Genomic DNA, 15,356 nt, shown 5'->3' with positions numbered 1-15,356 from the left:
GTCCTCATATTTGGCAATGGGGTGGAATTTTGACAAGCCTAAATTCAGTGCTGCATTGCTTCTTACTGTCTCTCAAGATTAGGTATGACACTGCCGGATGCAGAGCACATGCTTTTCATGAAAACATTCCACTGCCCAGAAAAGCACCGTAAAATTTATTTGTATTTCTCACTCTTGTCACTGAGTGAATTGCAATTCAGCACCAAACCAGGGACTAATACGTGTTGTACACCAACCTTAACCACATTTCATATGTACCAGACAGAGAATAATTTTATTCCTTCAGCATGGGCTGAACTTCCATTGAGGACTGCAGGCTTGACAGAGGTGTAGGTAAGAGGAGGGGAGCTGCCTTGACGAAAGAGGACATAACAACGGTCCTTAGAGAGGATATTCTTGGGGGAATCATCCTGTGAGGCCACATGGGTAGAACTTAGAAACAAGAAGGGGATGGTCACTCTGATGGGAGAGTATTATAGGCCCCTCCAATAGTCAGTGGAAATTGGAGGAGAATGTATGTAGAGAGATTGCGGCTAGTTGTAAACATAATAGCATATTAGTGGGAGATTTTAACTTCCCTAATAGTGACTGGGCTTGGACGGAGTGGAATTTGCGAAATGTGTCCAAGAAAGCTTCCTTTATAAATATATAGAGGGAACTACTAGAGAGGGTGCAACACTGGACCTGCTCCTGGGTAATGAGGTAGGGAAACTGGTGGAAGTGTCTGTCGGCAAGCACTTTGGGTCCAGTGACCGTAATTCTAGTAGTTTTAAAATAGTTATGGAGAAGGATACAATCAGTTCACAGGTTAAGGTCCTGGACTGGGGCAGAGCAAATATTGGAGCCATTAGGCGGGATATTCCAGCGGTTGATTGGGTGAGATTGTTTGCAAGAAAAGGAGCATGTGTCAATGGGAGGCCTTTAAAAGTATGATGTCAAGAGTTTAGGACCTGCATGTTCCTGTTAGGGTGAAGGGCAAGGCTGGCAGGTTTCAGGAGCCCTGGTTGACAAGATATTGAAGTTCTGGTTAAGAAAAAGAGGGAGGCATACACTGCACATTAGCAATTGGGAACTAGTGAATCTCTTGATGACTACAACATGACTACTTAGGGCAGGCACGGTAGTGTAGTGGTTAGTGTAGCGCCAGTGACCTGGGTTCAATTCTGGCTGCTGTCTGTAAGGAGTTTGTACGTTCTCCCCGTGTCTGCGTGGGTTTCCTCTGGGTGCTCTGGTTTCCTGCCACATTCCAAAGACATACGGGTTAGGAAGTTGTGGGCATGCTATTTTGGCACTGGAAGCGGGCTGCCCCCAGAACACTCTACGCAAAAGATGCATTTCACTGTGTGTTTCGATGTACATGTGACTAATAAAGATATCTTTAAGTATAGGACTGCACTTAAGAGAGGTTAGGATGGCAAAAAGAGGATATGAAAAGGCCCTAAGGCAAGGTGAGGCAAAAGCCAAGAGATTCTACAGGTATATTAAGAGTAAAATGGTGGCTAGTGAGAGAATAGGTACCCTCAAAGATCAATAAGGCTGTCTGTGTGTGGAACCAATGGAAATAGGTGAGATTTTTAATGAAAACGATGAAAGCTAAGAAAATGGGGGAAATGAGTGGTGTTGTCTTGGACCACATACAGATTAGCAGGGAGGAGGTACTGGAGGCCTTAAAGTGCATTAATGTGGATAAATCCCCAGGGCCTGACCTAGTGCATTCTTGGACCTCGTGGGAAGCAAGAGAAGAAATTGCAGAGATTTTTGCTTCATCTCTGGCCACAGGTGAGGTTCTGGAGAACTGGAGAGTCACTAATGTGGTACCATTGTTTAAAAAGGGTAGTAAAGACAAGCCAGGAAACTACAGGCCTGTGATTCTGACATCGGTGTTGGGTAAGTCGCTTTGGGGGATTCTGCTGGAGGGACAGGTTCTACTACCATTTGGAGAGACAGGGTCTGATTCGGGACAGTCAGCACTGCTTTGTGTATGGGAAATCATGGCTGATAAATCTCTTGGAGTTCTCCGAGGAGGTAACCAAAAGGGTAGATGAGGGTAGGGCAGTGGATGTTGTCTATATGGATTTTAGCAAATCTTTTTACAAGCTCCCCCATGGCAGGCTAGTCTGGAAGGATAGATCGCATGGGATCCAGGGGGAGATAACAGTTTGGATTCATAATTGGCTCGGTGGTAGGAAGCAGAGGGTGATGGTCAAGGGTTGCTTCTTGGACTGGAGGCCTCTGTCTAGTGATGTGCCACAGGGGTCGGTGCTGGGACCTTTGCTGTTTGTAATTTATATAAATGGTTTGGATGTGGATGTACAAGGCATGGTTAGTAAATTTTGTGGATGATACTAAAACAGGTGGTGTTGTAGATAGTGTAGAAGGTTATTAAAAATTACAGGGGGATCTTGATCAGCTAGGTATGTGAGCTGAGGATTGGCAAATGACTTTCAATCCAGATGAATATGAGGTATTGCATTTCAAGAGATCAAACCAGGGTAGGACTTATACAGTGAATGGCAGGGCAGGAGTGTTAAGGAACAGAGGGACCTAGGAGGGCAAGTGCATTGTTCGCTGAAAGCGGCATCACAGGTAGATAGAAGGTGAAGAAGGCGTTTAGCATGCTGGCCTTCATCAGTCAGGGCATTGGATATAGGAGTTGGGAAATTATATTGCAGTTATATAGGAAGTTGGTGGGGCCGCACTTGGAGTATTGTGCACAGTTTTGGTCGCCCTGTTACAGGAAAGATGTTATTAAATTAGACAGAGTGCACAAAAGATTTACCAGGATGTTGCCTAGACTTGGGGGGCTGAGTTACAAGGAGAGGTTGTGTAGACTAGGACTTTATTCCCTGGAATGTAGGAGATTGAAGGGTGACCTGATAGAGGTATATAAGATCATGAGGGGCATAGACAGGGTGAAAGCACATAGTCTTTTTCCAAGGGAGGGGTTGTTAAAAACAAGAGGGCATGGGTTTAAGATTAGAGGCGAAAGATTTAAAATGGACATCAGGGGCAGCTTTTTCACGCAAAGGGTGGTGCGTATTTGGAATGAGCTCCCTGAAATAGTGGTTGAGGCGGGCACATTAGCAACATTTAAAAGCCATCTAGATAAGTACATGGAGAGGAGAGGTTTAGAGGGCTATGGGCCAAATGCGGGCAGATGAGACTAGCTCACTGGACAACACAGTCGGCATGGCCGAGTTGGGCCTCTTTCTGTGCTGTATGACTCTATGACTCTCTGAGAAAACAAAGATGAAAAAATTAAAGATGTTTAATACCATCCAAGCATTATCCTCTAACTACTTGTGGTTTACTGAGATTGCTGATGTGACTAGTTGCATTACTGATTCACGAATATTAAGTGAGCAATGGATGCTTGTGCATGTGATCTCAATACTCACTCACATGGCATATGATGTATAGATGTATATTTATGCGCTTGTTGACAAAATTATAAAGAATGTGCACGTGCTTATTACTGAATGTGTTTTCATTCTTTGCTTACTGATTGTTCGGAAGTTTGTTTGTTAAATATACAATGTGGAACATTATTTGATATGTTAGTTTTTATTGAATGGTGAAATATCGCTGAAATGGTGTCACTGAGACCACAATATGGTTATTTCTATTGGATATCCCCTACATCCTATATTTTATTACTACCCTTCCGGCAGACATAATTCTCCATTTTCTGTATGACCCAGCTCCAGTTGATACTCAAAATCAGAATCAGGTTTATTATCACTCTCTTATATGATGTGAAATTTGTTTTTTTTGTGGCAACAGTACAGTGCAACAGCACAGGTACAATGAGCCAAACCATATCCCCCTGTATGGTATCATTTTATAACAATGAATGTTGATGGAAAACGAGCAGACAATTTAAAAAGCTCCTTTCAACTAAATTAGAACCATCCTGTATCTTCATTCCATTTGTCTTCCTTAGTTCAACAAGGCTCAATGAGAGGTAAGTACATTTGAGTGAAGCTTGGGTCAACACAAACTTGCCAAAAGGATGCCAATCTGTTCATTAATTAAAGATATATACATCCTTGCCAAGTAGTGGGTTGTATTTGTTCTGTAGAGGTGTGCAGAACTTTTAGCTAAAAAAAAAATCCATCAATCTCAATTGAACACCCACCCCTTCAGCTCCAAAATTTTGTGTGGCTGTGGGGGAATGATGGGCTGAGAAGAAGGGGAGTGGCCCCATATTAAAGGTTGTGTAAACAAGAGCCTCCTAACATCATCCTTGAATGAAGGCGAAAGAGACTGCAGATGCTGGAGTCCGGAACAAAAAGCAGAATGCTGGAAGAACTCAGCACAACAGCAGCATCTTTGGAGCCAAAAGGTGCAAGTTGACGTTCCAGGTTGACACCCTGCATCAGGACCTGAAATGTCGACTTACACCTTTTGCCCCCACAGATGTTGCTTGACTCGCTGAGTTCTTCCAGCGTTCTGTTTTTTGAATCATCTTTGAATGACCTGGCTCTAATTTAAAGCTTATGGCTCCTTATTCCAGGAAATAGTTTCTCTCCATCTACTTTATAAATTCCTTTAATCATCTTAAGCATGCCAATTAGATCACCCCTCAACCTTCTGTGCTCATGGAATCCAAGCACAGACTATGCAAACTGTCCACATAACTTAACCCTTTTAGTACTGGTATCATTCTGGTAAATCTGTGCTGCATCAAAGCCAACATTTCCTTCTAGAGGTGTGGGGACCAAAACTGAGCAGTTCAGACACAGTGCATGCATCCTTACCCGAGCTTTATTGTACTTCAAAGTAATTCCATGTCACCCACCTCAAGATAAAGGCCAACAATTAATGAGCTTATTGAATTCTTTTTTGTACTTGTCTATATATTTCTTCCATGATTAATTACCGAGGACCAGAGGCAATTTTTTCTGAGTTCACTGAGGGACTGCGGGTTCTGGAGAAATATTATTAAACAGCTTACACAGAAGACAAGAAGATTAGAGAGGAGGTTAGCTTTTGCTTTGTCTTCTTTACAGAGCAGGTTGGTGGGAGGTTCTTGTACCTTTGTGAGACGCTTCTCCCGTTTCTGAGGAGGCACCGGTAGAATGGCAGCCAGCTCCCGCAGTGAGTTCACATTGCTGCGGTATTGCTCCCTGGGAAGAGACCACATAACATGTTCCTGAGAGGACATCGGGTTAGCTGCTAGAAGTAAAACGGGACGGGTGATTAAAAAGAACAAGCAGCAGTGAGAGAGATGATGAAAGAAGAGATGTGGAAAATAATAATGTAGGGAGAGAAGGGAGGCTGAAAGAAAGTGAAGGCAGCTAGTGAATGAAAAAGTCACAGAAAGAAGGGAGGGAGAAAGAAAAGAGAAGAGAATGAGAGAGCAAGGCAAGAGAGAAAATGTAGACACAAGAGATTCTGCAGATGCCAAAATATACCAATTTTACTTCCTCTTGTGTGTGACTGAATGCCAGCCACAAGGAGGACAGACTGAAAACTCATGGGGCACAGTAATTGTCCATTAGGTGCTGATGGGTGAGAGTCCATGCTGAGAGCACACACCATAAATTCACAGGGTGCAACATTTACGCAATAGGTAACGTGGGGATGAAACTCTGCATTGGCATAAAATTTGACCTGCAGTCTCCACTGAAGAGCCACGGAAGAGGGAAGGGAGCTTAAAAAATCCAGTTTTAAAAAAGCAAAACCCAGTCCCAGTTCTGCATTGCCAAAAATAAGCCCCATCCAAATTGCTTTGTTAGTTATTGTTGCCCATTAGAGGAGCACTGTCTGAGACCCCGGAGCACCATCTGCTGGCCAGCTGTGGCAATCATATTCCAATATCAGAAATTAACATCAATTTACATTTATATAGCATATGCAGCATCCTACAGAATTTATAACACCAAGTAATCCAATGTGTAGAACTGGTATATACCAGTTTTTGTGCTCTATTTTGTTTCAACCTATCTGCATATCCTTTTATTCATTTCTAAGTTTCTGCATAGTAAGTTCCACATTCTCTCAGTTCTCTGTGTAGGGAAGTTTGCCCCAAGTTCTTCATTAGATTTATCAGTGATAATTTCACATTAATAGTCCCTGACTTTTTGACTCTTCCAAATATTAAAATGCCCCTGACACTCAAACCATCTCTTTCAAATAGGAGCTGTAATGATTGAGAACAACAACTCTGTTTCGTGAGACATGCCTCTGGATTTGTATCGCTGCAAACTGCTGTGTTATTTAGACATGATGTCCAATGAAGCAAATTCACCCACAAGATGCAAGACCATGCCCAGAAACTTTGCTGTGGAATGAGTCTATCACATGGTAAAACAACAAAAGGAATTTTACTTCCCAACACATGTATGAGGATGGCTCAACAGTCAATGTGAAACATTGTCATGGTTGTATGAATTGTGGCAGCTAATTCACACACAGAAAAGTGCCATCAACTGTGGCATGATAAATAACTAGTTAATCTATTTTACATCGGTTGAAGGTTATTGAGGGGAGCCCCCTTGCTCTTGCCCCAGGTAATTCTATTGGATCTTTTCCATCTATCAGAAAAGCAGTGTCAGTTTAATTTCTGCTCTGAAGCTCAGCTCCTTAAACTGTGCAGCTGTCTCTCAAAATGTCAATCAAAATATCATGTCTATCAACCCAGGATTACATGGTAAAGTTTTGCGGAGCCTGAACCCATGACGATTAAGGGGTGATTGTGATACCGCTGGCTAATAACTTACACTTGTGACCCAGGTAATGGGTATTGACTCCATATTGAACTACAGGTCCTCCCCAGTTTACAAAGCCTGTACATACGACCCAGTGTTTGGGAGACCGGCAGGATAGATTTGCCAGAATTCGTGTCACTTAGTTGTGCAATATTTTTATCTTAATGGACTCAATAACCTCAACTGTTAAAGGTGGACCCCTCCTGCAACTACTAACACACGCAGAAATACCACTCAATGCTGACACCTTTATATTCTAACAAAAGGCAGCATCAGCTTCCTAAATGCTATCATTACACGAAACAGAAAGCTATCCCAGGGACCCCTGTTGCCATAATGACCTGAGAAAGATCACTGCAGTTTAAAGGCAGTCTTTGATCCATTGCCTTTGTAAACATGTTTGTTTTAAAACTGGTAAATGCCATGACAAAAATATCTAACAGGGGAATGTCATTCGAAGCACTGTCAATTGCCTTCATCTGCAGTCACTTCAAGGCTAGAAGTGTACATTTATGAGAGACTGAAATTGTTCTTTAAGTCCCGATACAGCACTTCAGGATAAAGGTTACCAAACTTCTTTCGCTATGGTTCTTTAGAGAGAGATTGGCTTTCTCTGGGGGCTCTAACACATTCTCAACACAAACCTAATCACTTTTACAATGGTGCTCCTTTCTAACTGACAAGGAACCCCTTTTGGGAGGAGGGTAGAGAGAGTCAAACACCAGTTTGAAAACGTAACCTTTAAGCTCAGTAACTCGAAAGTCTTTGGGTTATTGCATCAAACCAGACCACACAGTTTATGCAACAGGTATGCCTGGTAACTTCAGCATTTTCCTGTATTTTCATCTAAGATACTTCTAGCTTGTAAGTTGTTGGAAAAACTGATGATGATCCAGTAATGACCATTACCCATCTGGGACCCTGGTAAATGACTGAACCTCCTTAATTTTTTAAAATCTCCAACAAAAATTTATTTGCTTGAGGATGTAAGACTCCACATTTTAATTGTTCAGTTTCTGGGCTGGAGAAATTCCATTTTTATATTTCCTTACAGCATAGACAGAGGATATTTTGGCCTATCATGTTTATATCAGCTCACAGAGCAATCCCATTTCCCTCATTAACTTTTCTTGTAATTCACTGGTAGTCAATAACAATTAACAAGCATAAAAGGGGACAAATTATTAATTACTAGACAATTTTCTGTGAGGTAAGGCTGTGTATTATCAACATACATGTAGACATACACTTTTTTGTGGTAAATTTAATGGAAATCAAAGTCCAAATATAGCTACTACTTGAAGCTCACTAAAAGATTAGAGGCAAGACACAGTTTTCTCAAAGCTCATGCAGTGTGACTCAAGTCATCCAAAAATACAGCAACATTCTGTACATAAATGTCAAGAATGCACAGCCGTAAGACCATAAGACAGAGGACCAGAATTAGGCCATTCGGCCCATCGGGTCTGCTCCACCATTCAATCTTGACTGATTTTCTTCTCAACCCCATTCTCCCGCCTTCTCCCTGTAACCTTTAAACACCTTACCAATCAAGAACCTATCAATCTCTGCCTTTAATACACCCAATGACTTGGCCTCCACTGCCCTCTGTGGCAACGAATTCCACAGATTCACCACCCTCTGGCTGAAGAAATTCCTCCTCATCTCAGTTTTAAAGAGGACATCCCCTTATTCTGAGGCTGTACCCTCGGATCCTAGATTCTCCTACTAATGGAAACATCCTCTCCATGTCCACTCTATCCAGGCCTTTCAGTATTCGGTAGGTTTCAATAAGATGTCCCCTCATCCTTCTGAACTCCATCAAGTACAGGCTCAGAGACATCAAACGCTCCTCATATGTTAAGCCTTTCATTCCTGGGATCATTCTTGTGAATGTCCTCTGGACCCTTTTGAGGGCCAGCACATCCTTCCTTAGATACAGGGCGCAAAATTGCTCACAATTGCTCAGTCTTCCCTCAACAACTTGTTTCCTGATCCCTCCATTGTCTCTAGTTTGTCAGACTGCTCCACAGAATAGAAATGTATTAAATTTACAACACCGAAAGAGGTTCACTCTGTGTGTGTGTGTGTGTGTGTGAATCAAAAAAGAGGTCTCCACCCTCATCCCACCTTCCATCATGAGATCCATGGTCCTGCAAGCCATGGAGACCTGTTCAATACCTTTTAAATATGGTGTGAGTTCCTGTCTCTACCACCAACCTTTTCAGGCAGGAATTCCAAACCCCTCTCATCCTCTGATTGAAAATAAATGCTCATCTCCCCTCCAATCCTACTTACTATTCGACTCCTCTGATAAAAGATCATTAATCTGAAATGTTACCGCTGTTTCTCTCTCAACAGACGATGCCTGATCTTCCATGTATCTCCTGCATTTTGTTTTTATTTCAAATTTCCAGCATCTGCAGTTTTTCTTTTCCATTAACACGTACATTTGCTGTTGCCCAGAAACATGATGCAACTTGCAATTCATTGGGAAAATCTTCTGTGTCATATTTTGCTAGTTGATTTACACATTAATAATGGCAAAGAGAATTCACACACAGTTAGTCTTTCAGCAAATTTCAGCCAAAATATTTTACCTTTGCTTTCGACGATGTTGCAGAGGAGATAGTTTAATTTTCTGGCTGTCTGGAGTCATTAGTTCTCTATAATTCAAAGTCAGAATATCTCTCCTTGATGGAATCTGTACATATTGCTCAAAATTCCAATCCTCCTGAAGTAAGTTAGGAAGTAAAATAGTTTTTCTGAAGAAGCAATTATAAAAAAGGCAATCATAGATTTAACAACCATCAATTAGCTGCACTAATGGAGAGAAGCCTCTTAAGAGGAGGAATACAAATAAATGCTATTTCTGGCAAACACCATAAGGCTTATGAAAAACACTAAGATGCTGGAGGAACTCAGCAGGCCAGGCAGCATCCGTGGAGAAAGGCAGGTGGTCAATGTTTCGGGTCAGGACTGTTCTTCAGGACTGAAGATAGGAAAAGGGGAAGCCTATAGGAGGGAAAAGCAGAGCACTGATAGCTGGACGAAAGAGGGGAGGATGGGTGGGCACGAGGTGGTGATAGGTAGATGCAGGTAAGAGACAGTGATAGGCAGGTGCGGGGGAGGAGGGGAGAGCAGATCCACCGGGGATGGATCAAAGGTAAGGAGGAAAAAAGGGTAGAAAAAAGAGAGATAGGCTAGGAAAGGGAAAAGAAGAGTCAATGGGGGGGGGGAGTGTGGAGCGAGGTGGGAGGGTGTTGGGGGATTATTTAAAGTGGGATAATTCAATGTTCATGCCATTAAGCTACAAGGTTTCCAAGACGGAAAATGAGGTGCTGTTCCTCCAGTTTGCACTTGGACTTCTCCTGGCAGTGGAGGAGGCCGAGAACTGACATATCTGTGATAGTGTGGGAGGGGGAGTTGAAGTGACTGGCAACGGGGAGATGCAGATCGTGGTACAGACGAAGCGCCAGTGTTCTGCGACACAGTCACCTAGTCTGCGTTTGGTCTCGCCAATGTAAAGGAGGCCACCCATCCCCCAGTGGATCTGCTCTCCCCTCCTCCCCTGCACTTGCCTATCACTATCTCTCACCTGCATCTACTTTATCACTGCCCTGTGCCCACCCCACCTCCCCTCTTTTGTCCACCTATCACTGCTCTGCTTTTCCCTCCTATATATTGGGCTTCCCCTTTTCCTATCTTCAGTCCTGAAGAAGGGTCCTGACCCGAAACGTTGACCGCCTGCTTTTCTCCACGGATGCTGTCTGGCCTGCTGAGTTCCTCCAGCATCATAATGTTTTTCATTTAGATATTCCAGCATTTGCAGTCCTTTGTTTCTCTACCATAAGGCTTATAACTCCTCTAAATGAGATCCAATGACAATAGGTAAAATCATGCAAACTGGAAAGGTCCCAAGTTTGGATTGTAGAGGTTCAAGGAGGCAGCTCACCACTCCTTTCTGAAGGGAAATTATGGATAAAGGGTAAGGAATGGTATTGCCAGCAATACACCCATATCATAGCAGGGGAGTTAATTCCACAGATTTGCAATCCTGAGAACAATCAGCAAGGACACATTTTCATTGCTACTTTTCCATTGAAGAAGTTTGAGGCACAAACCATATTAAAACTTGCAGCACAGCAACCAATTAACACACTGACTTTCGAGATCATCCCTCTCCTATCCCACATTCAACAAAACCTTTGCAACCTATCTTGCAAAGGTTTTGTTGAAGAGCATCCAGCCTCAGAGCAAGAGTCAATTTTATTACTCAAATATAATCATGTCGGAGAAAGGGGCTAAAGGACACTTACCTCAACTTCATGTTTAACTTGGATTAAGGAGGTCATTATTCTCAAAAGCATTCCTTTGTTTCTCTCTCATTAAAGATCCTGCAAGCAAAAAACAAACTTTATTTCCCCCCTACTATGTATTTTGTGTTTTCCATGCAGTTAGTCTCTATTTCTAATTTTTTAAAAATTTAGGATCAACTCTCATCATTGGGATTAGGAGCTGGCCATTCAATCCCTTGAGTCTGTTCAGTTATGCTGCAGATACTATCCAACATTGTGATAGAATGCTCTCCACTGCTCTGCATGAGTGCAACCCAATGATATTCACGAAGGTTAATACCATTCAGGAAAAACAAGGCCACTTGATTAGCACCACATCCACTTCCTTCGCCACCAATGCAGTGTATCTGCACCTCAGTTACTTGCCAAGGGTATTCCAAGAGTACCTCCCAAATCCACAACTCCTACCACTAAGTAGTTCAAGTCAACAGGTGCATCAGAACACTCATTACCTCTTCCCATCCAAATTGCACAACATCCTTATTGGGAAATATCTGTTCCTTCATTGTCACTGGGTCTAAATCTTGGAATTCCTTACCTATTCACAAGGAAGGAGCCCCTTCATCGCACGAACTGTTGCGTTTCAAGAACAGGGCTCATCACCACCATATCAAGGACAATTAGTGGTGGATAATAAGTTTTGCCTTGTTTGTGACACCCATATCGCACAATTAAAACTTAAGCATGTTTAACCAAATTAGCCTCATACAGCCTCTACGTTACTTGTTCTTTGCATCAGCTGCTTTTAATCTTCCAAATTTTAGACTTCTTTGCATTGTGTGTCACCCCCTCACTGATCAAACAACCTCTGCAGCTCTTTTGCAATGTAAATTAAATGAGAAGTCCCCTCAGGGCAAATTCTGCACATCATATAAACTTGGTCACAGAGTCAACATCTCAGAAATCTGCAAATATTTAGTACCTTACAAGCAAGTAACTTACCTTGTTTGCAACAACTGACATACTTACTATGTAGATCCAGTTATAAATCATTGTATTCACTTCCTGTTGAATGCAAATCTGCAGTGATTGGTAGCAAACCACACTACATATTTTAAATTTGAACATGCAAGGGATATAGCATCATGTCATATCATGTACTCCACATGTGGTGCCAGGGTTCAATGAATAATTTTATATTAAAAAGAAAAAAAAGCTACTGAAATACCTCTATCTGCAAATTTTAGCATAAAAAGTTGGGAGTAAAAAAGAAGTGTTATAATACTCTTGATCATCACTTTCCGCTAGAAGGACCAGGACTAATAGATATTATGGCACTTTGGCACAAACCGAGAGAGTTGCCATTCAAACCTTTCCAGGAGTTTCCAGTAAAGTTCACTCTGATTTTGGATTAATCTTACAAATTCAGGGCTGCACTGAAAGGAATAATCATTTACAATGACGCTACAACAGTGGAGATCCATCTCAAGGGTGAAACTTTTCATCACCTAATTCTGAAGCTTGACTATTAGAAGAATATTTGCAGGGCTATGGAGAGTGGAAATATATGGATAGCACTGAATGAGTCAAAAGTCACAACGTGCTAAATGGGCAAATTCTGTGCTGTAGGATTAACCTATTCTTCCTCTTTCAACTGGTGATAATGATTTTCAGTATTTTCAAGTCTCTTCCCTTCTCGATGTGCCTTGATGAATGCAGCTGTTACCTATCTGTCCCTCGGTCTCTATATGCACTTGAGCTGGGTATTAGTGTAAACTTCCACTGTCCTGTTTCGATATCTCGACTTGGCCACGGCCATCACTGGCTTAATATCACTGCAGCAAGATGCATAAAACTGCACATGTACACAATTAAATTCTCAACATCTAGCTTGGCTTAGTTGGCAGCATTATTTTCTGAATCAGAAGTTCATGAGTTAAAGCTCCAGTTCAGAAGTCGGCTAAATAACCTTACACTTTGGTGTTGTGTTAGTTTCAGATATCCCATCTTTTTTGTGTTTGATGTTATATTAAGATCTGCACGTTTACACAAGATCAGTCAGTTCTCCCATTCAACATTGGCTGTCAGATCAATGAATCATCTTACTTTCTCTTAGACTTTATAAACTTCATTTTCACGTTTTGGTGCTGCTTATATTGTCCACATTCAAATGTCCTTGAGTTGCCTTCTGGAGTCCATGTGGTGAAACTACTCCCACAGTGTTGTTGGTAGGGAGTTCTAGGATTTTAGAATCAGTGACAATGACAAAATATTGCTGGTCCAGATAATGGCAAAATATTTCTGGTCCAGATAATGTGGAGGAAAATCCATAGCTAGTGGTGTTCCCATGTACCTGCTGCCCTTGGCCCTCTTGTAAGTAAAGGCTGTAGGTCTGGGAGGTATGTAGCATTGATGATTAACTGCAGTGCATTTTGTGGGTGGTACTCATTGCAGTCATGATCCGTTGGTGGTAAACGAAGGGAACGTTTATTGTGGTTGGTAAGTTGCCAATCAAGTGGATTGCTTTATCCTGATAGGTATCAAGCTACTTGGGTGTTGCTGGAAATAAACTCATCCAGATAAATAAAGACTATTCCATTATGTTCCTCACTTGTGCACTGTAGATGGTAGAAAGGTTTTGGGAGTAGGAAGTGGCCATTTGCCCTAGGATCCCTAATTGCCCTTCAACCATATTATTTTTGCCATTAGATTCCTAATAAATAACAACCACCAGATGAGTTTCTGATTGGAAGTCTTTGACCAATGGGAATCAGTGCGAGGACCCTTGTTGCTTGTGATATATATTAACGACTTGGATGTGAATATACGAGGTATGGTTTGCAAGTTTGTGGATCACATGAAAGTTGGTGGTGTTCTGGACAGAGAGGAAGATTGTCAAGGGCTACAACAGAATATAGATCAGATGGAAAGTTGGGTGGAGCATTGGTAGATAGAATTTAATCCCAACAAGTGCAAGGTGAATTTTGGAAAGTCAAATAGAGGTAAGGAAATATACAGTAAATGGTAGGGTGCTAAATAATGTTGATGAACAGAGGGACCTTGGGGTTCAAGTCCACAGCTCCCTGCAAGTGGCAGCACAGGTTGTTAGTGGTGAAGAAGGCATATGACATGCTTACCTTCATAGGCTGGGGCAGAGCATATAAAAGTCGGGACGATATGTTGCAAATTTACAAAATATTGGTTAGACTGCACTATTGCATGCAGTCCTGGTCACCACATTGCAGGAAGGATATGGTTGTGCTGCAGGGAGTGGAAAGGAGATTCACCAGGATGTTGCCTGATTTAGTTTAGTAGAACTTCAGTTATGGGGAGAGATTGGATCAGCTGGGCTTGTTTTTCCAAGAGCGAAGGAGGTTGAAGGCTGACCTGATAGAGGTATATAGAATAACAGAGAGGATAGAATATTTTTCCCATGGTAGTGGAAGGAGATTTGAAGAGGATTTGAGGGGAGAATTTCTTTTACACAGAAAGTGGTCGATAAGTGGACCTTGCTGCCAGAGGATGTGGTGGAATCAGATACAAAAACTACACTTAATAGACATTTATACAGATACTTAAACAGGCAAATTGTAGAAGGATATAGACCTAATGTGCGCAAATGGGATTAGAGTAGATGGGCAAAAAAGGCTGGCATGGAAGTGGTGGCCGAAGGGTCCGTTTCTGTGCTGTGTGACTCAATGACTATGACACCAGGATGTTGATGGTGAAGGGTTCCACGGTAATACCATTGAATTTCAAGGGATGGTAGTTAAACGGTTGAGTGCAAGTTCATGGCTGATTTGGCCTGAAAATAACACTCACTGCATTGAAAAAAATTATTTATCATTGGATGTGCAGGTCTTCAGGATGTGCTAAAATCATGATAGGATGTTATATAAATACATTCTTTCTTTAAAGCAATCCGAAACTTCCTCTTCTCAAAATACTTTTGTCACATGCAGCTGAAAAATGATAATTTTTTAAAAAAAAGATGTTACGAATACTACTGAGTTTCATTTTAAAACTTACATTGCATATTAGCATTGGATAAAAAAAATCTAGAAAAATGTTTCATACATAAGTGCCACACAAACCTGCTCCCACTCTGGTACATCTAACCTTATGTCAAACAAAATTATTCATTAGTTTAATGAAAGAATTTCTGCCGTTGTTTTATCCTTCACCTTGGCTTCTTTAGATCAAGGGCCCAATGGATCAGTGAGTTAACTCATGGAGCACTGAGTCACCGGGAAGCAGCAGGTTGGTTGTCTACTTAGTTGTGGGACAAGTAAAATAATATGACTGGGTTCCTGTCTTCATTCTGGGTTCAGGAATCCCTCTGGAA

General features: G+C 41.8%; 1 protein-coding gene across 1 annotated transcript in view; it reads right to left on the bottom strand.

Moving 5' to 3' along the window:
* Window positions 1–15,356, bottom strand: part of LOC127586240 (meiosis initiator protein-like) — a 51,958-nt gene that overhangs the window by 30,459 nt on the left and 6,143 nt on the right. Inside the window, exon 2 of the mRNA XM_052044043.1 lies at window positions 5,039–5,178. Within this exon, the coding sequence (XP_051900003.1) occupies window positions 5,039–5,178 (140 nt within the window). The remainder of the gene's footprint in view (window positions 1–5,038; window positions 5,179–15,356) is intronic.

Source organism: Pristis pectinata, chromosome 35, assembly GCF_009764475.1.
Source record: "Pristis pectinata isolate sPriPec2 chromosome 35, sPriPec2.1.pri, whole genome shotgun sequence".
NCBI classification, from domain to species: Eukaryota; Metazoa; Chordata; class Chondrichthyes; order Rhinopristiformes; family Pristidae; genus Pristis; species Pristis pectinata.
The sequence above is the reverse complement of the archived record's forward strand: the minus strand, read 5'-3'. Positions and strand labels throughout refer to the sequence as shown.